This window comes from Hypanus sabinus, chromosome 10 (assembly GCF_030144855.1).
Source record: "Hypanus sabinus isolate sHypSab1 chromosome 10, sHypSab1.hap1, whole genome shotgun sequence".
Classification (NCBI taxonomy): Eukaryota; Metazoa; Chordata; class Chondrichthyes; order Myliobatiformes; family Dasyatidae; genus Hypanus; species Hypanus sabinus.
In genome coordinates, this window is record NC_082715.1 from 160,093,807 (window position 1) to 160,117,244 (window position 23,438).

General features: G+C 41.7%; 1 protein-coding gene across 2 annotated transcripts in view; it reads right to left on the bottom strand.

Annotated features, from left to right (window-relative positions):
* Nucleotides 1-1,984: 1,984 nt before the first annotated feature.
* The window catches only part of si:dkey-91m11.5 (PH_BCR_vertebrate and RhoGAP_Bcr domain-containing protein), a 406,087-nt gene continuing 384,633 nt past the window's right edge, over nucleotides 1,985-23,438 (bottom strand). For both annotated transcript variants that reach the window (XM_059983343.1, XM_059983342.1), the window contains 3 exons: nucleotides 19,455-19,560; nucleotides 9,068-9,230; nucleotides 1,985-5,864 (listed from right to left, as the gene is read on the bottom strand). In XM_059983343.1, the coding sequence (XP_059839326.1) occupies nucleotides 5,775-5,864; nucleotides 9,068-9,230; nucleotides 19,455-19,560 (359 nt within the window). In that variant the 3' untranslated portion in view covers nucleotides 1,985-5,774. The remainder of the gene's footprint in view (nucleotides 5,865-9,067; nucleotides 9,231-19,454; nucleotides 19,561-23,438) is intronic.

Here is a 23,438-nt window from a genome sequence, read left to right on the forward strand (position 1 = left end):
GCGTGTTTGAAGTGATGACGCAGTTTAGTTGAAGGATGAAGTTTTTATTTAATGCCTAAAGTCTAAAAGGTTAATGCCAACAGGTTCTTTATGATTCTGTTAGTTCGAGGGAATTAGAGGAGAGTGAAGATTCAAGGTTGGAAGTAAAGATTGAGGAGAATCGCTTTCTACGGTGAAACGGGGGCGACCTTTGTTTGATCCTTATTTGGAAGGATTTCGTTGACTATCTTCGTGTTAATCCCTGGATTTACCAGAAAGGATTGAGGATAGTGAGGAAGGAAAGGTCAGTGCCTTTAAGCCGTTCTGGTTTCATAAATTCTTCGTGGGAAGTTCGACGTCGGGGATCGAAGCAAGCGACGTGAAAGAGAATTTAAATCGTCCTGTAAAGTCTCTCCTTTTAAATGGACTGTGAGCATATCGAACTTCTGGCAATATCACTTTAAGAACTGTTTTGGAATACCACTTTAAAGAACTGTTTTGGAATATCACTTTACGAACTGTTTGAACAGCCGCTCAGCAGCTGTTTCCGGTTACGGTAGTGTTTGTTTACTTTTGGGGGGTTTGTTTTCGGTGTTTAATAAACGTGTTGTTTGTTATAAGAAACCCTTGCCGAACTCGTATATTTATTGTTGCCTGAATACGTAACAGCATAAATAGGTAAACCACCTTCATACGAGCAAGGACAGAAAACAGGGCAAAGTGAGTATACTTATTTATTCAGTAAGTTATGGGTCAAAGTATTTGGTGAGTACATTTCTAACTCTTCTGGTGTCAGTCTCGTTGCCGTCTGTTCTAAAGTTGTTAGGTTGCGTTTAAGAAAACAATAAATTAACGCGCTGCCGTCTGAGTGTTTTCAAAAGTCTCCAGTTACTTCGTCCACACTGATCTGCCCGAGCAGTGTTTTAAAAAATACCCACCCTGTAAAGTGTTTCTGAAAAGCTCCTGTTTCGGGGGTGGGGGGGGCGGGGGATGAAAACGCCATTTTAGTGTGTACAAATGCAAAAGTATTTCCTTGCTCTTGTACTCAATTCCCTTTGTAATAAAGGCCAACATTCTATTAGCCTTCTTCACTGCCTGCTGCACTTGCTCATTTACCTTCAGTGACTGATCTACTCAGTGCCTGAGGCTTCTTACTTAAGTGTCCACAACAATCAGCCAGCATTGATGGATTCCAGTTGTCCTGATACTGTTTCTCTACGACCACAATGCCCTGGTGAGACCTTTCACCATGCTCGTCAATGACAGCGCCAAGATATCCAAGGAAGGCGCCTAAATGGGAGTGCAGAAAATGCATCTTTAAGCGACCTGTTTCATTTTGTGATTTTGTATGTTTGAAGCATGATGTCAACCAGCTGCATGTTGTATAGTGCTCTGTAGTTGTCACCAACATTTTCAACAAAATTCTTAAATGTGATTTTCTCCTGTGCCACTAGAAGTTCTTCAAATTCCCTGTTATTGATGATGTTTAATTTGTGGACCAACAAAAATACCTTTTTTAATCTTGGAATCAGTTGTTCTGACCTGAATTATGAATTGAAATAACAAATATTGACGATTTAAAAAAAAGGTGCGTAATAGGGAAATTTTGTGCTTATTTTCATGATTAGCAGCCCAAAATCCGCAAGATACGCCCAAAAGTACTTTGGAAGCAAAATCTTTGTTGTCCAGTGTAATCTGCCTCAGCCAGTTTTGAAATCAGTTCAATAATTTGTCTTTAATCATGTACACTTCAATTTCAGCCAACATATGAAGTACCAGGAGATGCATATAAATAAATCTTAACATAATTCAACAATACATGCACCTACCTGGTGAATGTGAAAGAATTCATCAAATCTATGCTGACGATTTTTGCTCAGTCACATTTGTACAGGTACTTGTTTGACCTGAATCTGAAAGCAGATTTGTAAATTTACAATAATTCTTCTTCATTCTCCAGCAGCTCATTAAATCAGCATTCAAGAATTACACAGAAATTCCAAAGTATAGATACAGGTATTTTATTTATCATTTGCTGTGTACAAACAGGGGCTACAAATGCCTTGGGATTTTTTCAAATACAAATTCCTGTCATGCTAACTGCCTTTAGAAAGTGACAGAAACTTAAACCAACAGTTGTCTAACATAAATCAAAACTGTCTCTGTCTCTCCCCGTTCCACCCCTCCAATTCCCACCACCTGTGGGCCAAAGCATCTTGTACAGAATAATCCTTCAAATTAAGAAGAAAATCAAGTACATGAAACAATGAGTAAATACTTATAGGAAGCAGTGCTACTGTATGATGCATCAACTCTAATGGAATATACCCACAAATTTATCTCAATTCGACTGACAATCAAAAATGCATGGAGCCATAGGCTTCTACACAAGACGTGAATAAGTACTAATTATATAATTTAATTCTCATTATTTTAATAAATAACTCTAACCCACATTCCTAGACTGAGCAGGTGTCTGAAAAATTTCAATACATCAAGAGTGGGTACAAGGGTTTACAGTCTTCTGGTGAAGGGGATAACCACATCTTTTTAACAATATTATAACATTTTAATCCACCCTTGATTTCCCATTCTATTACTTCCTTTCAGTTATTGACAATCCTTCAATACAATGCTTGTTAATTTCCCATTTTTAATTTCATTTCATACTAGATCAACGCTTTCAGGAGAAAAGTAACAATACAGGAATCTCCAGTCATTTTAAAACTCAATACAATCAACATTTACAAGTTAATGAGGCTGCATCCACCTCAAACATATTTGTATTGACATAAAAAAGTTGCAAGGTTTTGGCAGAATGCAGCTTTCAAAAGAATTTTTCCTGTTTTAATAATGCCGACACATTTTTTCAACACTCCTGACAGTATAAAGAACACTCTTGTCTATTTTAAATATACTGAAGCATTAATTTCTGCTCTCATGCTGATGAGGCACTTCTATTAAAAGATGGCTGAACCCACTTTTTCACTTTATCCTTTTTTTCACTTTAACCATTTTTTAAAATTCCCTGATTGAATGTAGCATGACATGAATATTCTGGGGAAGATATATGAGGGCAGATCAGGACTATCAAGACAGACATGAAGGTGACTACATACATTTTAGGAAAGGCACATTGATGCTGCTGAATAGTTACTAGAACACATTCCTCACCTCTGACTTTGGAATGGGATGTACTAACTAGATATTTCACATCAAAGGGGACAGAGTCTAAAATCTGATGGAAAGCCTTACTGGAAACATCACTCACCTTTCTGCTCCAGGTGCTCATAGATCAGTCTTCCACTTATACTAATATCTTCAGGATTTCTTTCTCAAAAGGTATAGACTTACACAATTATTTCCTGATTTGAGATGAACTGCTCCTGTTGTGATTTTTGGATGTCCGAAGAGAAAGAACAATGCGACCACCCCACTGTCACTGCCCGTCCCACCTTCATCCCTATGGCTCCAGCCTACCTACAGCGGGGGTGAAGAGGAAAGGTGCCCCACACAACCTACAGTTATGTTATTTGAGGAGGGATTTACTTCCATGCACAAACTTCATCAGGATGATTCCTAGATGAAGTTGTTGTTTTATAAAGAGAGGTTGAGCACATTGAGAGTTTGAATGTAGGCACTGGAATTTAGTAGAATGCTTCCCTGGTGGAGGATTTAGGATTAGGGGCATAGTTTCAGAATAAGGGGTTATTTAATGTTTCATCAATCTTTGGAGTTCTCTACTCCAGAAAGCCATGGATGCAGTTGCCGACAACAGCCACTGTGCACAGATTTCTGGACTGATACTGAGAAGACGAGGATTACGTGGAGCAGGCAGGGAAGTGGAAATGATGCCAAGATCCGATCTAAAAGAGCAGGCTAGAGAGACCACATGCTCCTGGAATGTGTGAAATGGCTACTCAGGAAAGAATATGCTCCACATGTACATCTTCTGCTGGTCCACATTAACTGTTCATTTCATATTTAAAGTAGATTTAAATAAGATTGTTAAGAATTGCAGACAGTTCCTGCAGGAATGACTTGTTTCTTATTACAATTGGTCCCAAAAAGGAATTTGTTCAACATGGATTATCAAAACATGCAGTGACTAACTAGTTAACATGATGTTGTCCACGCTGTAAGGAATCACAGTAACCTCCCGACTGTGAAACCAGACGGAAGTGACAGTAACCACCTCAGGGATTACATATATAAGAAATTACTCTGTAGATAACTAAACCAACTAACATACGAAAAAGCTGGAAATAACTGGTCAGTAACATCTGTGGTGGGAGAGTCAATAGGATAAAGTCCAGTGAAAGAATGTGCCTGTAGGACCACGCTTCTGCTGTGTGGGGAGCTCTACTCAAGAGGGAACTAGAACCCATGAGAAGCAGGCGTCTGATGGTTGCTTCTGCCCATGGAAGTGAATCCGTTAGAGTTGGCAACAAGTTTCAGAGGGGTTACTGCTGGAAACCTCTCAGCCTGTTCAGGCTTGACCTTCCTAACTTCTCAGTCCTTTCCATCTGCAGGCTGTGATAAATTTGACCCTCTGACTTGGAAATATATCAGTTTAGAGCATGGAAAAGGAAACTGGTATTTGGAAGACAATGCTTCTCAACTGATTAATTGGTGGGAGAATATTAGGTCTGTAGGTTCATCTATAAACAATTTTCACTCATCATAAACATTGGTAAAGCACAAAATAACCAGCTTCAAGGAAAAATACAATAGAAATTAATAGTGAGAATCTTAGTACATAATGTATTCAACATGCCTGCATGTTAATCTCTTCTTCTTTGTTTCTTACTGGAGCAAGACCAGCATTTTCTATCAATTCGAACTGCCCTTGGTGGTGAGCCATTTTCCAGAACCAATACAGTATCATCACATTGACATGAAAACGCAATGGTTTGCTAGGCCATTGCAGAGGGCAGTGAAGATAGCCTAGCTGGTGTCAAACTGGACTCGGTAAGGATGGCAGATTTCCTTCCCTGAAGTTCATTAGTAAACCAGATGAGATTTTTATGACTATTTGGCAGTTCCACTGTCACCAATACTGAGGCAGGACTGGAATGTTTAATATGGCACGAAATGGGTGCTGGGTGCTGATACCCTGGGAAGTTGCATTCTAACATCAATCAGCTGCACGAAGTGAAGCACAGCTGATGGCATTGTAGTGTATTGCTCAAACATTACTTAAACCTATACATAGCCTTCTATAGGAAAGAAAAAATACTGGAGCTGCCCTTGTGGCTTTCAAGAGCACTCAAAATAAATCATCAAAATTTTAGTAGTTAAATCTTGTCAATTAATGGACTGGTACAACTCAGGCAACACATTTTTTTCCTGGAAGACTATCAGTGGAAATGATGTGCCTGCTGCTTAAATATGGTTGATTCCTCACCATGTTTGCTAATTTCAGATCACAAACTCAACAGGAAACAGTGATTGTGTCCCTGTTCATAAAGGGGCATTATGATTAACAAAAAAAAACCCTTAAATTTATCTACCTCCTTCATTCTTCTGTACATCATTATAGATCCTTGTAACATAAGAATTGCCTTGAACTGCGTAGAGGACATGAATACCTCAGCTCATGATAGGTACACAAATACACTGTACTTTAGTGCTTCACATATTTTGGTTTGCTGTAAAAGACAGAGCACGGACTGTAATTCAAACAGCACAGAAGATAATGGTAGGATATCACACAATTAGTTCATGTTAGAGACGAGCATTGCTTTATGGTGTTGGTGTCTCTCTGCTGAATTCATTACGTGGCCGACTACCTCTTACACTTCAGTTGAAAACAGAATACTCTGACGTTTGCTGTCTGGGGTAGGAATGGTTTCTAGCTGCAGGAAGTACAGCAGTACTTGCACCTGAAAGAAAACAGAAAGAAATTCTTACTAATTCAGGTCACCAAAATCTGGCATACTGTCAGGAGGCATGAGGTGCTAACATGAATGATTTAATAACTGCTGATCTATATTTTGTCCCAAGTCAGTTCCATCAGAAAACAATGCCGGGATTCTTGCTTCTGATGACCAACCACCAGCTTAGAAAAGTAAGACCATGGTCGGGCTCAGTGAACCCCCACCCCACCCCTTTGTCAAGAGTTTTCAAATACTTTTTCTTTCACAATGAAGATCAGTCATAGTCTAAACTGATAACTGAGTGGACTCAGGTTACTGGCTGGTCTATAGGAGCTCTTGGACCAGGCCTTACATGGCAGAACATAACCACAATACCAGAATTGGAATAGAACCAAACCAAAAAAAAACTAAGCAGGTTTGGAATTAAATGTTCCTATGAAATAGTACTGGAGAAATGAATGAAACTGAAAGGCAATGAATCCTCAAGCTCAGAAGCGCCCACGGCTTTGAAAGAGGCAATGGTAGAAATAGTGGGTGTACTTATTATCATCCTGCAGAATTTCAGACTCCAATAGAATGGAGGGTTGCAAATTTAAACCCACGATTTAAGGAAACGGGCATGGAAAAAAGAGGGAGTTAAAGGATCAGCTAGTCTGACGTCAGTAGTCGGGGAAAATGGCGGAATCTAGAGATACAGCATGGTAACGAACCCCCACCGCCTAGGTAACCAGTTAACTTACTAACCCATACATCTTTGGAATGGAGGGGAAAAGCAGAGCAGCTGGAGTGTGGTCACGGGGGGAATGGATTACAGCCAGCAGTGGAACTGGCACTGTGATGGTGTTACAGTAACCACTAGGCCACTGCACTGCCCCAAACATTACTGAAGAAATTTGAACAGGCTGCTTGTAAAATAATAGTGGGTTTGCACAGAGCCAACTGGGTTTATGAAAGGGAAACCACGGTTGATAGATTAGATTTTTGAGGTTGCAACTAACAGATTAAGTAAAGGGGAACTAGTAGATGTGGTATTTTGGTATTTCCTCATGTGTTGTGCAGAAGATTATTAATTACAGCACACGGGATTAGGGCTAAAATACTGCTGTTGATCAAGGTCGCATTAACTGGGAGAAAACAGAGAATAAAAGTAAACAAGTCGTTTTCTGAACATGATGGTGCAAGTGTCCAAAGTGATTTGGATTGGGGACCAAGAGAGAGTTCCGCATCTGCGGATTCAACCAACCACGTATCAGGATAAAAAAACCCCCCAAGCTCTCTCTCCAGCACTCGTTGTTTGAGTGTCTCGTTTGGTGGCTACTTGTGTTGCGCGCACCCTTTGTTTCTGTGAAAAAACGACTCCTAAAGAGCAATTCCTCAAAGGCTACGAGGGAGCGTGAAGTACTGTAATCTAGAGATGATTAAAAGTATTACTCGTTGTTTGAGCATTGTTCGCCTCGCGTCTCGTTTGCTTGCTACTTGTGTTGTGAGCGAATGGAAGGAGTTTAAGGCTAGTAAGGGATGGCTGGCTAGCTATGTAAAGCTCTACAGCCTCAAGATCACAGGGGAATGGGCATTGGCTGATGCATCAGCGTTCCCAGAAGAACTACGATGGTTGTGTCTGTACTGAACAGGTACAGACTTTTTTTTCTTGTCATTATTCCCTAAACAATACAATATAACAACTATTTACACAGCATTTACATTGTATTAGGTATTATAAGTAATCTAGAGATGATTTAAAGTATACGGGAGGATGTGCGTAGGTTAATGCAAATACTACGCCATTTTAGATACAGGATTTCGAGTATCCACGTGGGGTCCCGGAACCAAACCCCCGCGGATATGGAGAGCTGACTGTGTATCCTAGTGTACTGATTATATAGAGTGGGAGGAAAATGTGGGCTGTAAGGGTCAGTAAATGGGTGATGGAACATCATGTAGAAAAATGTTGCTCATCTATTGTGAGAAGTAGAAAGATTACTGAATGCTGTCATGGAAGTACAGCAAACTATCACAGAGACAGTGGTGTGCTGGCTTTTATTGCCTGAGGATTTAAGTAGAAGGGTAGAGATATCCCCCTTTAATTCCATGGATCAGTGGGAATAGTGAGTTTAGATTTGGTCTTACCTGTGCTAAGACGTACATTTGACAGAGGAGCTGTACTGAAGGCTCACTAGACTGTTCACTGCAGTATGGGCTTATAATGCAGGGAGAGTGTCTGTACAGTCCAGAATTTACACCAATGAAAAGTAATCTCATTGAAATGTACATATTTCTGTAGGGCCTTGAGAGGAAAGATTTGTTGTTTCCTCTGGCTGTGGTGTCCACATTCTAAGTAAACGGCTGGTCTTGCAGGACAGACGTAAAATTATTTATTTCACTTGAGAGATGGTGAATCTTTGGAATTCTGTAGTTGAGAGGGCTGTGGGGGCTAAGTCACTGAGTACGTTCAAGACAGATTTATAAATCTGTATATCATAAGAAAACCAAAGGCTAAAGATTTAGTACAGGAAGGCAACATGAAAATAAAAGGCCATCAAAATGCAAGAGACTGAATAAAGTATATGTCTTTGTAATTTTTATACAATCACTTATTGTCTCAGTTGGATGGAAGGGAGAGTTTATGCACCGATTTTCAAACAGCCAGGAGATACTAACGGAAAGTTTCTCAAAGGGACGAACAGCTGATAGTAGTTTATTTTCCTACCGAACCTCTTTCACTCCGTCTCTGTCTTTCAGATGGTTATGGAGCTCCTTTTGACCTATTCACACTCGGGCTGATGTACGAGGACAACTCAAACAAGCTTTAATTTTAGCTTCTTGATCAGAGGTAATTAGATCGATTATTGTATGTTCCTCTCTCCACAGCTAAGATCAACTAAGTTCATGATACAGATAAACTATGGGGATTAATACAAACTAGGAATTTGTGCACAGTTTATGTCAGTAAAGCAGCTTAAACCTTAACAGAACAGTAGTGAATATATTTTTTAACTTATTTGCATTTCAGCCACAACTGATTAAGACGTCAATTACTTAAAAGAATCCCCTCTCATTAAACCAGTCACCCCAGTTCAGAAGAGCAAATTTCTTCTAACAGTACCTACTCAAGGGAGTTTATTACACTGATTCCATGGGTCACATGAATGAAGATTTATTCTCCAGTAGTTCACTTTATTTCTGCTCTTGCAGTGTGAACGTGCCGTTACCTGTGACATCACCTCCAGTGACCAGCTGTCTGCCATTGTGATTGCCTGTGTCGGGTTGCTGGGTATTTTGCTGTCTTTATCTGAGGGTCTCAACAGAGTGGGTCCAAAGACAGTTGCCAAGTTATGTAACGACATCTTGTTAATGTGTTCTTTTTCTGCCACCCTGTTGCAGACAAAATGCAGTGAACAGAGTTAAATGTATCAGTGAACAACAACCAGAGAGTTCCTTCTCACTTTATTTGGGCAATCACTTTCTGATCTTATTTTAAAAGTTTTTCAAACTGCGTGTCAATTACAAATAGAAACAACCTGGAACAGCTTATTAAACAGTAAGAAAACAAGAGGATTGGACTTGAATTTTAAAGCACCTTTTGTGGATTTTGAAGTTATTATGCAGATGGAATTTAACTTTGAAAAGTACAAGGTGCTGTATTTTGTTCAGTGAAACCAGTAAACTGCAGGGCCCTGTATGGTTATGCAGTATCAGACAGGCTTTTCAGCCCAACTTGTCCAAGATATCTATATGGATGTGAATGGCTACATCCCTATAACATTTACTATCCACGTACCAGTTTTAAGATAGCACTGGTGATGCCCAGCAAAAACAATGAAAACTACCAAGTACTTTACTGATAACGATGAAGGCTAACAACGGAGAGGTGAGCGGCGGCAGTGGCACAGGGTAGGCCCTGTCAAGGCAAGTGAAGGTGGAGGCGGAGATATGGCATCTCTGAGAGAGAAGGAAGTCCCAATGTCTGATCGATTTAAACACCAGGCCACACTGGAAAGGTCGAATATGGGTTCAAGTTCCAGAGCGGTCCAAGAGTGAAAATGCCCTGCTGTTTGGACAATTTAAGCGTAGGTCCAGATTGGACCGGAGGCGAAGCAAGGACTCTGTGATGTTTACTCAGCTCTGCAATGAACTGAGCTTGTGGCCTGCACCAGCTGTCAGAGTAAAATTCTATCCGCTATTCTTTGGCCCAGTTCATCTAGACGCTGTTGAAATCTTGTAAAGTTGTACAGTTGAGGAATTATGCTCGACGTCCCTCAAAATGATTAAAATCCTCAATTTTGTGGAGCCCGGTCAAACTTTGACACCAAACACTCATGTTGAGGCACAACAGAGAGATAAAACCACCAGAAAGAAACAACTTGTCATTGAACAACCAGCAGACTGACAGTGTGGTCCTTCCTCTATCGCCAGCTGCCTCTGTCCTCAGCCTGTTGCGAAGCAGGCAAAAACCATGCCTTCAGGATAGCCAGTTATGGACCATGGGAGAGGCAAAACCAAAATACGGGGCCATTTCTTCAGGCAATTGTCTAGGCACTCGGCCAATATCTTGAGCACATCAATGATTTCCCTAACGCCAATGCTAATCTAAAATCTTTTTGGATTCTTCTCAATCCTCCCTGCCAAAGCCATCCTATACCTCCTTTTAGCCTGTCTTGATTTCCTTATAAACTACACTCAAGCATCTCTAAGAGTTCACTTTATTCCAGCTGCCTGTACCCGCAATGTCTGATCACAGCCCTCGCTCCCTACTCCTGTCACCTTGCTTTTCAACCTGAGGAAAATGCAAACCCTGACCTCTCCACCTCTCACTTTTGAAAGGCATCCCACTCGTCAGATGTCCCTTTGCCTGCAAACAACCTACTCCAATCAACTTACACCAGTTCCCTCCTAATACCGTCAAAATCTGCCTTGCTCCAACTTGGACCAGATCGGTCCCTTTCCACAACTACATTAAAACTAACAGAACTACAGACACAGTTTCCAAGGTGCTTCGCCACTGACACCTGTCATGCCTCACTTCCCAAGAGAACGTTAGCTTGCCCTCTCCTTAGTACCTTCTAACTGCTAACTTACTAACTTTCAATGTTTTCATCCAAGTTTAATGTGTATATACACACTACAGAGCAGAGGTCAGAGTACCATTGATCACAGGCCTCCAGGCAGATTAAGACCCATGTACTTCCGTGCTCTGTCTTCTATAGGCAAGCCAGTTCTAAATCAAAATGGCAAAGATTTCCATCATCAATTTGGTAGTGGTATACATTCCACCTTAGGCCAATGTCAATCAGGCTTTAGATGATCTGAGCAATGGGATTAACATGCACAAAATAGTGCACCCTAACCATCGTTCTGGGGGATTTTAACCAGACCCACCTGAAAAAAAACACTAACCAATTACCATCAACAGATCACTTGCAATACTGAGGAACCACACACTGGAGCATTGCTACACCACCATCAAGCCTACCGTGCTATTCCACACCCTCACTTCAGGAAGTCTGATCACCCGGCTGTACTTCTACTCCCTGAGTACAGGCAGAGACTGAAGACTGCAGCACCAGTAGTGAGGACCAAGAAGGTTTGGACAGGGGAAGCACAGGAGTGCCTGCAGGACTGTATTCAGGGATTCATCTTCGAATCTGGATGAGTATGCTGCAGTTGTTAGTGACTTCGTTAAAACCTGTGTGGATGAGTGTGTGCCTGCAAAGACTCACTGTACAATCCCAAACCAAAAGTCGCAGATGGAAATCATCTGCTAAAGGCTAGATCTGTGGCATTTAAGGCATGCAGCCCAGGTCTGTACCAGAAAACCAGGAACAACTTGCTGAAGGCAATTTCAAGGGCAAAGAGACAATTTCGAACGAGGTTAGAGGTGACGTTCGGTGCACAACAACTCTGGTAGGATTTGCAAGACATTACTTCCTACAAAGCAAAATTCAATAGCATGAATGGCAGCGATGCTTCACCACCAGATGAACTCAATGCCTTCTATGCCCGCTTTGAAAGGGAGAATATGACTACAGCTGTGAAGATCCCTGCTGTTCTTGGTGACCCTGGGATCTCCATCTCAGAGGCTGATGTTAGGCTGTCTTAAAAGATGGTGAATCTTCGCAAGGCGGATGGCCCCAATGGAGTACCTGGTAAGGCTCTGAAAACCTGTGCCAACCAACTAGTGGGAGTATTCAAGGACATTTTCAACCTCTCACTGCTACGGGTACAAGTTCCCACTTGCTTCAAAAAGGCAACAGATATACCAGTGCCTAAGAAGAATAATTTGAGCTGGCTTAATGACTATCGCCCAGTAACATTCACATCTACAGTGATGAAATGCTTTGAGAGGTTGGTCATGACTAGACTGAACTCCTGCCTCAGCAAGGACCTGGATCCATTGCAATTTGCCCATCACCACAATAGGTCAATGGCAGACGCAATCACAATGTCTCTTCACACAGCCTTAGATCACCTGGATAACACAAACACCTACGTCAGGATGCTGTTCATCGACTATAGCTCAGCATTCCCACAACCCTGATTGAGAAGTTACAGAACCTGGGCCTCTGTACCTCCCTCTGCAATTGGATCCTCGACTTCATAACCGGAAAGCCACAATCTGTGCAGATTGGTGATAACATCTCCTCCTCGCTGACAATCAACACTGGTGCACCTCAGGGGTGTGTGCTTAGCCCACTGATCTACTCTCTGTATACTCATGACTATGTGGCTAGGTATAGCTCAACTATCATCTATGAATTTGCTGATGATATAACCATTGTTGGTAGAATCTCAGATGGAGACGAGAGGGTGTACAGGAGCAAGATATGCCAACTAGTCGAGATATGCCAATTATACCATTAGGAGCTTGAAGAGATTTGGTATATCAACAAAAAAACTCAAAAACTTCTATAGATGTACCATGGAGAGCATTCTGACAGGCTGCATCACTGTCTGGTATGGGGGGGGAGGGCTGCTACACAGGACCGAAAGAAGCTGCAGAGGATTGTAAACCTAGTCGGCTCCATCTTGCATACCAGCCTACAATGTACCCAGGGCATCTTCAAAGAGCAGCGTCCATTATTAAGGACCTCCAGCACCCAGGGCATGCCCTCTTCTCACTGTTACCATCAGGAAGCCTGAAGGCACACTCAGCGATTCAGGAACAGCTACTTCCCCTCTACCATCCGATTCCTAAAAGGACATTGAATCTGTTGTGAACACTACCACTTTTAAAATATATATTATTTCTGTTTTTGCATGATTTTTAATCTATTCAACATACGTATACCATTATTTATTTATTTATTTGTTTGTTTGTTTGTTATTTTTCTTCTAGATTATGTATTGAACTGCTACGGCTGCCAGTGATAATAAACCTGACTCTTACTCTGATTCTATACTTAAAGCGGAGGTTGATAGTTTCTTGATTAGAGAGGATGTCGAAGGCAGGAGAATGGGGTGGAGAGGGATAATAAATCAGCCACGATGCAATGGCAGAACAGACTCGATGAGCTAAAGCCAAATCCCGCTCACATCTTATTGTATGATTGTCACGGCCCCTGCTCTCCTAATTCCCTTCTTGAATTCTTTTCTGCTCCTTTATACTTTTCATGGGCCTTGTTGGATTTCAGCTTCCTAAACCTTGTATACTCTTCCTTTTTTTATGGTTGGTTATGGGTATAATCAACTTCTGCCCCAGCAAGGACCAATTTGCCTATTGCCACAACAGGCCTATGATGGATGCAATCTTATTGGCTCTCCAAGGAGGCTTGGATCATTGGACAAGGCAAATACCTACGTCAGGATGCTATTTATAGACTACAGCTCAGATTTATCATCATCATTCCTATGGTTCTGTTCGAAAAGCTCGAGAACCTGAGAGGAACCTCTGTAACTCCCTCTGCAACTGGATCCTCGACTTCCTAACCTAAAGTTAGTCATTTCCACCATTGGCACTAGCCCCCATAGTATCCAGGACATCTTCAAGGAGCAGCACCTCAAGAAGGTTGTGTGCATCATTAAGGACCTCCATCGCCCAGAACATGTCCTCTTGTTATTGCCATAAGGAAAGATGTTCAAAAGCCTGAAGGCACACACTCAACAATTGAGGGACAGCTTCTTCTCCTCTGTTATCTGATCTGTGAATGGACATTGGACCCATGAACACTACCTCACCACTTTTTTGTTTCTATTTTTGCACTACTAATATAACTATTTAATATCTGTATACTTACTGTAATCCAGTTGTTTTCTCTATTACTTGGTATTACATTGTACTGCTGTTGCAAATTTAACAAATTTCATGACATATGGTGGTGATATTAAACCTGAATCTGATTCAATTTTCTTCTTCACTAATTTCACCCCCTCGCTTGTCATCCAAGGTACCATGACTTTGCTATCCTTGTCCATCCTTCAGCACTGGAATACACCTGTCTTGTACTCTGTGTAGTTGGTCTTTCCACGCCCTGCCCATGTCAGATGTGGACTTGTCCAAAACCGCCCTCACTACTATTCTTCCCATTAAATTCCCACTAGTTCTTAGCTAGCAATCTTGTAATGTCAACCTGTAGTATGCAAAGGAGAAGCTAAAGTCAGATGTATTAGTATCACAGTGGACTAAAGGGAATCAGGGGCACGAGAGAGGAGCTGGCCAGAATTGATTGGGAAATAATACTGACAGCACAGCAGCAATGGCTGGAATTTCTGGGAGCAATTCAAAAGATGCAGGATATACTCATCCCAAAGAGGAAGAAGTATTCTAAGGCAGGCTGACACAGCCTTGCTGACAAGAGAAGTCAAAGCCAACATAAAAGCCAAACAGAGGGCATATAATAGAGCAAAAATTGGGAAGCTTTTAAAATCCAACAGAAAACAACAAAGAAATGTTGGAAAGAAGGAAAAGATGGAATATGAAAATAAGCTAGCCAATAATATTGAAGAAGATACTAAACGTTTCTTCAGCTATATTAAGAGTAGATATCGGACCACTGGGAAACGATGCTGGAGAGGTAGTAATGGGGGGGGAATAAGGAAATGGTGGAAGAACTGAGTAAGTATCTTGCCTCAGTCTTCACTGTGGATGATACCAGCAGTATGGTGGAAGTTGAAGAGTGTCAGGAGAGTTCAGTGTGTGAAGTTGCCTTTACCAGGGAGAAGGCTCTTTGGAAACTGAGAGCTCTGAAGGTGGAGGTCACCTGGACCACATGGTATACACCCAGGATTCTGAAAGAGATGGCTGGAGATTATGGAGGAATTAGTAATCTTTAAGGAATCAATTGATTCTGGCATAGTTTTGGAGGAATGGTAAATTCCAAATATCACTTCACTCTTCAAGAGAGAGATGCAGAAGAAAGAAAATGATAGGTCAGTTACTCTGACCTCAGTTAGAGCCTGGAGTCACTTGTTAAGGATGTAGTTTTAGGATACTTGGAGACACATGATTAAATAGGCCGTAGTTAGCAGTGTTTCCTTAAGGGATCATTTTTATATATCAATGACTTGGATGAGGGAATTGATAGCTTTGTGGCCAAGTTTGCAGATGGTACAAAGATAGGTGGAGGGGCAGGTTGTTTTTGGAGAGTAGAGAAGCTACAGAAGGACATAGATTAGGAGAATGGGCAAAGAAGTGGCAGATAGAATACCGTGTTCGAAAATGTATGGTCATGCAGGGGAAATAAAAGGGTAGACTATGTTCTAAATGGAGAGAATATTCAAAAGTATGTGGTACAAAGGGACTTGGGAATCCTCGTGCAGGATTCCCTAAAGTTTAAATGGCAGATTGAGTTAGAGGCAAGTGTGGTGTTACTATTCGAGAGGTCTAGAATTTAAAAGCAAGGTGTAATGTTGAGACTTCATAGAGCACTGGTGAGACCTCAAATGGAATATTATGAGCAGTTTTGATTCCACGATTGATAGGCTTTTCGTAGGAGGAGCATTTGGTGGCTCCGGACTTCTCGTCACTGGAATTCAGAAGAGTGAGAGTTTGACCTCATTAAAACCTATCAAATATTGAAAGGCTATATAGAGTGGATGTGGAGAGGATGTTTCCTATGGTTGAGGCCAGAGGAAACAACCTCAAAATGCATGCGTATTTGTTCCTCAATGCCCTGATGACTATTAGGGATGGGGATTGGGTGGGGGGGGGGGGGGTCTGTAGTATAATCCCATCAGACTGATTGCACCTTCCTTAGATTTGAGTTCTACCCATATTAATTTAGTTGCTGAGTCCTCCCTTATTCCCCACCCCCCCAAAGTGCAGCTGTGATATTATCCTGGAATAATAATGTAAGCCCGCACCACCTCTTATTTATCTTTTCATAAGCATTGAAACTCTGGTACGTTAAGCATCCAGCTCTGTCCCTCTCTCTATCAAGTCTCTGTAATGGCCACAATATCATTCTCAATAGACCAGGGGTTCCCAACCTTTTTTATACTATCAACCAATACCATAGAGCCCAGGTTGTGAAAACCCCTGCTATACAGTGATCCATGCTCAACGTTTCTATCCTTTACCTTTAATACTCCTAGCATTAAAATAAACACACTTCAGTCTGCCTCACTGCTACTTTGCCAACTCCTGCCAAACCGGTTCAAATCCTCCAATGTTGCACTGGCAAATCTGCCTGTCTATAACTAATTGGGACAGAACAACTGAATTCCTGAAATTCAGCATTGTTCCATGTTCCTTGAACAGTATTTCACAGGAACAGCTCCATTGCAGATCCCGCTGGGATTAAGGGGTGAGTGCAGTAAAGGGAGCATCACTGTCCCAGCAGCGCTGTCTATATTTCTTACCGATCTTTTGATTGACTAGAAACGAACAAAGTAAACACAGACACCTGGTAGGTAATAGACTGCCTCCATTGCCTTCCTGCGTGAAGTAGGGTCATAATCCAACAATAAGTTTCCTGGCGCTGTTTAAACTGAAGCTATCCAGAAAGTGTTTGTTCTAAGCGTGGTGTATAGTGTTTTAACATCCACATAAATGCATGTGACTGATGCTAGTTAGAAACTGTTCGGCAAGTCTTCTGTCCAAATTACGTAACAAACTGTCCCAAATAAACAGAGTGAATGCTGGCTATTTTCCTGATTAAATTTTGTTCTTTAAGAGTTGTCCCTAATAACTGACTTTCCTGATTAACTGACTGCCATTAGTTAGTGAAGTAAAGGAAATGAGAGAGGAGCTGGCCAAAGTAAATTGGAAGGAGATGCTGGCAGGGAAGACAGCAGAGTAACAATGGCTTGAGTTTCTGGGAAAAATAAGGAAGGTGCAGGATAGATGTACTCCAGAAGCAAAGAAATACTCAAACAGCAAAATAGTACAACCTTGCTGACAAGGGATGTCAAAGCTAAAGTGAAAGCAAAGGAGAGGGCATCCAACAAAGCAAAAGTTAGGGGGAAGCAGAGGATTGGGAAGCTTTTAAGACCCTGCAGAGAGCAACTGAAAGAATCATTAGGAGAGAAAAGATGAAAGCAAGTTAGCAAACAATATCAAAGTAGATAGTAAAAGCTTTTCAACTTTGTAAAAAAAAGTAAAAGAGAGCTGAGAATGGATATGGGAAATGAGAAATAATAATGGGGATCAAGGAGATGGCACATCAACTAAATTAGTATTTTGTATTTGTGGAATACACTGGCACTGTGCCAGATGCTGAAGGGTGTGAGGGAAGAGAAGTGAGTGCAGTTTCTATTACAAGGGAGAAGGTGCTCAAAAAACTGAAAGACCTTAGGATACATAAGTCACCTGGACCTGGTGAACTGCACCCTAGGGTTCTGAAAGAGATTGTGGAGGCACTAGAAATGATCTTTCAAAAATCATTGGATGCTGGCATGGTGCCAGAGGATTGGAAAATTCCAAATGTCACTCCACTCTTTCAGAAAGGAGAAAAGCTGCAGAAAGGAGATTATAAACCAGTTAGCCTGACCTCAGTGGTTGGGAAGATGTTGTAGTCAATTGTTAATGATGAGGTAATGGAGTACTTGATGACGCAGGACAAGACAGAAGAAAGTCAGCATGGTTTCCTTAAGGGAACTATCTTGCCTGACAAACCTGTTGGAATTCTTTAAGGAGATTATAAATAGGATAGATAAAGGGGATGCACTGGATGTCGTACATTTGGACTTTTGGAAGGCCTTTGACAAGGTGCCACACGAAGCTGCTTACTAAATTGAGAGCACGTGGTATTACATGGTTAGAGTATTGGCTGATTGGTAGGAGGCAGTGACAGGGAATAAAAGGATCCTTTTCTAGTTGGCTGTTCGTGGCTGGTGGTGTTCCGCAAGGGTTGGAGTTGGAACCAATTCTTTTTATTTTGTATATCAATGATTTAGATGATGGAATAGATAATTTTGTTGCCATGCTTGCAAATGACATGAAGATTGGTGGAGGAGCAGGTGGTGTTGAGGAAACATTTAGGCTGCAGAAACATTTAGGCAGGTTTGGAGAACAAGCAAGAAAATGGCAAATGAAATGCAATGTTGGAAAATGCACGGTCCATAAGACCATAAGATTTAGGAGCAGAATTAGGTCATTCAGCCCATTGAGTCTGCTTCCGGATCCCACTCAACCCCATACGCCTGCTTTCCCACCATATCCTTTGATGCCTTGACCAATCAGGAAACATCAACTTCCACCTTAAATATACTCATAGACTTGACCTCCACCGCAGTCTGTGTCAGAGCATTCCACAGATTCACTACTCTCTGGCTTAAAAAACTCCTCCTTACCCCTGTTCAATTTTGAGACTGTGCCCTGTAGTGCTGGGTATGCCCACCGTAGGAAACATCCTCTCCACATCCAACCTATCTAGTCCTTTCAGTATTCAGTAAATTTCAATGAGACCCCCTGCATACTTCCAAATTCCAGTGAGCACAGGCCTAAAGCTGCCAAACATTTCTCATATGTTAACCCCTTCGTTCCCAGTGAGAAAGGGATGGGGTAGGGCCAAGTTGGTACACCAGCCACTATTTTCTAATTTCACCTTCGTCACATGGGGCTCCATCTGCCCAGCAGTCTCCTTAGCTGGTTCCACCTATCACCTATAAGCCCCTGCCTTGTTTAACCTTCTGAGTAGCTCTAATATTTTCTGTTGGCTGTATTCAGTGATTTGCCCATTGTGTGATAATTTGTGGTTTCTGTGGTGGCAAAGGTCGCAAAGTAAAGTTAAATCTCTCTTATGGAACTATCAGCCAAAAATGTTTGCAGATGCTCATTACGCTTTTTTTAAAACATCTGCTATGTAAGTTTTCACCCTGATTGATGAATGGACATTTACAGAACCCTCTCCTTCCTTGTTTTATTTAATGAACCATGAGATTAGATGAGATATAGTTTTGACAGAATTTTGGATTTACCAAGTTGTGAATAACTAGACTGCAATCTCTCTTTCAGTACTCCCACTTGATCATTAATGGTAACATATCTTGGATGTGTTGAATGATAACTAAGTGTAACAAAAGCAGCGATGGATTTGCCTGCACCAGTCCTACTTCTGCGCTCCACCTTCTGCCACTGAACTGTGCACGTTCAACAACCCATACACTTTAGATTTATAGAACTGGTTGATCAGAAGAAGAAAAGAATTTACTTGAACTCACCTCTTCAAGTGATCCAACAGAAACAGGAAAGTGGTGAAATTGGGCTCCGGCAGAGAAAGCAGAAGGTTCTGCATACAGCTTTCCTTAGCAACTGGATCGGACAACACTGAAAATGAACAGAAGTTATCACTTCAGACCACCATTCCACAATATGAGCAGATAGAACATGAAATGAATTACATATCCTCATTTAAAAACCTACAGAGAGCAACTAAAAAGTCATTAGAAGGGAAAACATGAAATATGAAAGCAAGCCAGCAAATAATATCAAAGTGGTTAGTAAAAGCTATTTCAAGTATGTTAAGAATAAAAGAGAAATGAGAGTAGATATAGGACCGCTAGAAAATGAGGCAGGGGAAATAATAATGAGGGACAGGGAGATGGCTGCTGAATTAAATGAGTATTTTGCATCAGTCTTCACAGTGGAAGACACTAGCAGCGTGCCTGATGTTGTAGTGTGTGAGGGAAGAGAAGTGAGTGCAGTTACTGTTACAAGAGAGAAAGTGCTCAAAAAGCTGAAAGACCTAAAGATACATGAGTCACCCAGACCAGAGGAACTGCACCCTAGGGTTCTGTAAGAGGTAGCATTAGATTCCAGGAATGAAAGATTGTGGTGGCATTAGCAATGATCTTTCAAAAATCATTGGACTCTGGCATGGTGCCAGAGGACTGGAAAATTGCAAACGTAATTCCATTCTTTAAGAAAGGAGGAAGGCAGCAGAAAGTAAATTATAGACCAGTTAGCCTGACCTCAGTGGTTGGGAAGATGTTGGAGTCAATTGTTAAAAATGAGGTCATGGAGTACTTCGTGACACAGGACAAGATAGTACAATGTCAGCATGGTTTCCTTCAGCAAAAAATCCTGCCTGATAAACTTGTTGGAATTCATTGAAGAGATTAAAAGCAGGATAGATAAAGGGGATGCAGTGGATGTTGTATATTTGGACGTTCAGAAGGCCATTGACAAGGTGCTACACACGAGGCTGCTTACCAAGTTAAGAGCCCATGGTATTACAGGAAAGGTACTAACATGGTTAGAACATTGGCTAATTGGTAGGAGGCAGTGAGTGGGAATAAAAGGATCCTTTTCTGGTTGGCTGCCAGTGACTAGTGGTGTTCCACAGGGGTCGGTGTTGGGGCTAGTTCTTTTTATGCTGTATATAAATATTTCAGATGATGGAATAGATGGCTTTGTTGCCAAGTTTGCAGATGATACAAAGATTGGTGGAGGGGCAGATAGTGTTGAGGAAACAGTTAGGATGCAGAAGGACTGAAGACAGATTAGGAGAATGGGCAAGAAAGAAGCAAATGAAATACAATGTTGGAAAATACATGGTCCTGCACTTTGGTAGTAGAAATAAATGTGCGGACTATTTTCTAAATGGAGAAAAAAATGGAATCTGAGATGCAGAGGGACTTGGGAGTCTGTGTGCAGAATACTCTAGAGGTTAACTTGCAGGTTGAGTTGGTGATGAGGAAGGCAAATGCAATGTTCGCATTCATTTCAAGAGGTCTAGAATACAAGAGCAGGGATGTGATGCTGAGGCTTTATAAGGCACTGGTGAGGCCTCACCTTGAGTACTGTGAGCAGTTTTGGGCCCCTCATCTTAAAAAAGATGTGCTGGCATTGGAGAGGGTCCAGAGGAGGTTCACAAGGATGATTCCAGGAATGAAAGGGTTATCATGTGAGGAACATTTGATGCCTCTGGGTCTGTATTCGCTTGAATGCAGAAGGATGAGGGGGGATCTCATTGAAACCTTTTGAATGAAGAAAGGTCTAGACAGAGTAGATGTGGAAGGAATGTTTCCCATGGTGGTAGAGTCTAGGACAAGAGGGCACAGCCTCAGGAAAGAGGGGCACCTTTTCAAAATAGAGATGCAGAGAAATTTCTTTAGTCAAAGGGTGGTGAATTTGTGGAATTTGTTGCCACATGCAGTTTGTGGAGGCCGGGTCAGAGATTGGTAGGTTCTTGACTGGACATGACATCAAAGGTTATGGGGAGAAGGCCGGGAACTGGGGTTGAGGAGGATATAGAAAAAAGGATCAGCCATGATCGAACGGCGCAGCAGACTCGATGGACCAGATGGCCTAATTCTGCTATGTCTTATGGTCTTATTCAATGGGATAGACCTGGTCTGAAAGGTTTAGAGGGGCTAGAATTTTCAACATGCATCAAGAAGAAACCTTTCAAAGCCAGTACATGGATACTTCCGCAAGAATTGGAGGACCATATATTATTCTAAAAGGCAGTAGGCATAAGTCAGGTAATTACTGGTTGTAAAGTTTAATGTCAGTGGTAGGGAAAATATTCCGAGGGATTGTACGAACCTGCATTCAAAGAAGCAGGGATTAATACAGAAACCAGTATGACTTTGCACAGGGGAGATGGTGTATGATTAATTTCATGAATTTAATTGAGGAGAACAAACATGCCCACAAAGATATGTGGTTAATATAGTCTATGTGGAGTTGGAAGTAAATTTATTATCATGTTATTATCAAATTCATTATATATATGTCACTATATACTACTTGGGGAATCATTTTCTTAGAAGTACTCAGAGTAGAACAAAGAAATACAACGGAATCAATGATAAACTGCACGCAGAGACTGACAAAACAATCAACGTGCAAATACTAAATAAACAAACACACACTGAGAACAAGTAGACCCCATGAAACTGAGTCCTTAGGTTGTTGAACGAGCTCATTGCTGAGGTGAGTGAAGTTATCCACGCTGGTTCAGGAGCCTAATAGTTGAACTGCTCCTGAACCTGGTTGTGTGGGGCCCCAAGGCTCCTACATGCCCTTGACAAGGTACCACATGGGAAAACAATACAAAAGGTTCGAGCGCCTACTAAGGAATAGGAGATACAGAAGGGATTTGAGGATTTTTTTGCTTTCATTGCAGGCAGCTGAGAAAAAGTTCTCATGCAAAGGCGAATTGTTTGCGAAAAAAGTAAAGCACATAAAGCAGCACCCACTGGAGTTATAACGCACAGAGAGGAAACCAGAAACAAGAAGTATTGTCCAGCATTGTTTGCTTAATATAGATTATATAATACAATAAACAACAACAACAGTATGTACTACAGAGTCAGATAGCAGAGATCCTTCAGCACACCCTGTGAAAGCTTATTTCTCAGGATTTGTCTCTTTACCTACCCCTACCTCTGTCTGAATGGACATCCCACGGCCACAGCTGCAAGACATTTCGACTCCCCTTCCCATTCCTACAGTGATGGTCTTTTCTGCTGCTAGGGTGAGGCCCAACCCATCTATGTTCCCCCCCCCCCCCCAACCCTTCTCCTCCAGTCCTCCCAGTTTTGTTCCCTTTCCCATATGCCCCTTCTTGCTCACCTTAGGCTATTTTGCCCCCTCTCCCCTGCTGGTTCCATCCACCCACACACAAGATGCTTCCCTAGCCACTTACTCCCTGTACACTCAAAACTGTGTGGTCAGATTCTGCTCTAACTCAATCTACAGGTTTTCAGATAGAACACTACAGCACAACAGCAGGTCCTTTGGCCTATATAGTCTTCGATAATCTGCCCAGTCCCATCATCCTGCACCCTCTATACACCTCCCATTGGATTACCTATCCAAATTTCTCTTAAGTATTGAAATTGAATCAGAATCCTCAAAGATAGCTTGCAGAGAGTCAGTGGTAACAAGACAAATGCAATGTCAGAATTCATTTTGAGAGGCCGAGAATGTAAGGATGTAATGTTGAGGCTTTATAAGGGGTTGGTGAGACCACATTTGGAGTATAGTGAGCAGTTTGGGGCCCTTATCTAAGAAGGGATGTGCTGGCGTAGGAGGGGTTTCACAAGAATGATCCCAGGAACGATAGGGTTCTGGGTTCTCACTGAAACCTATCAAATATGGAAAAGCCTAGATAGAGTGGACATGGATGTTTACTATAGTGGGGGAGTATAGGTCCAGAAGGCACAGTCTCAGAATAGGATACCCCTTTACAAAAG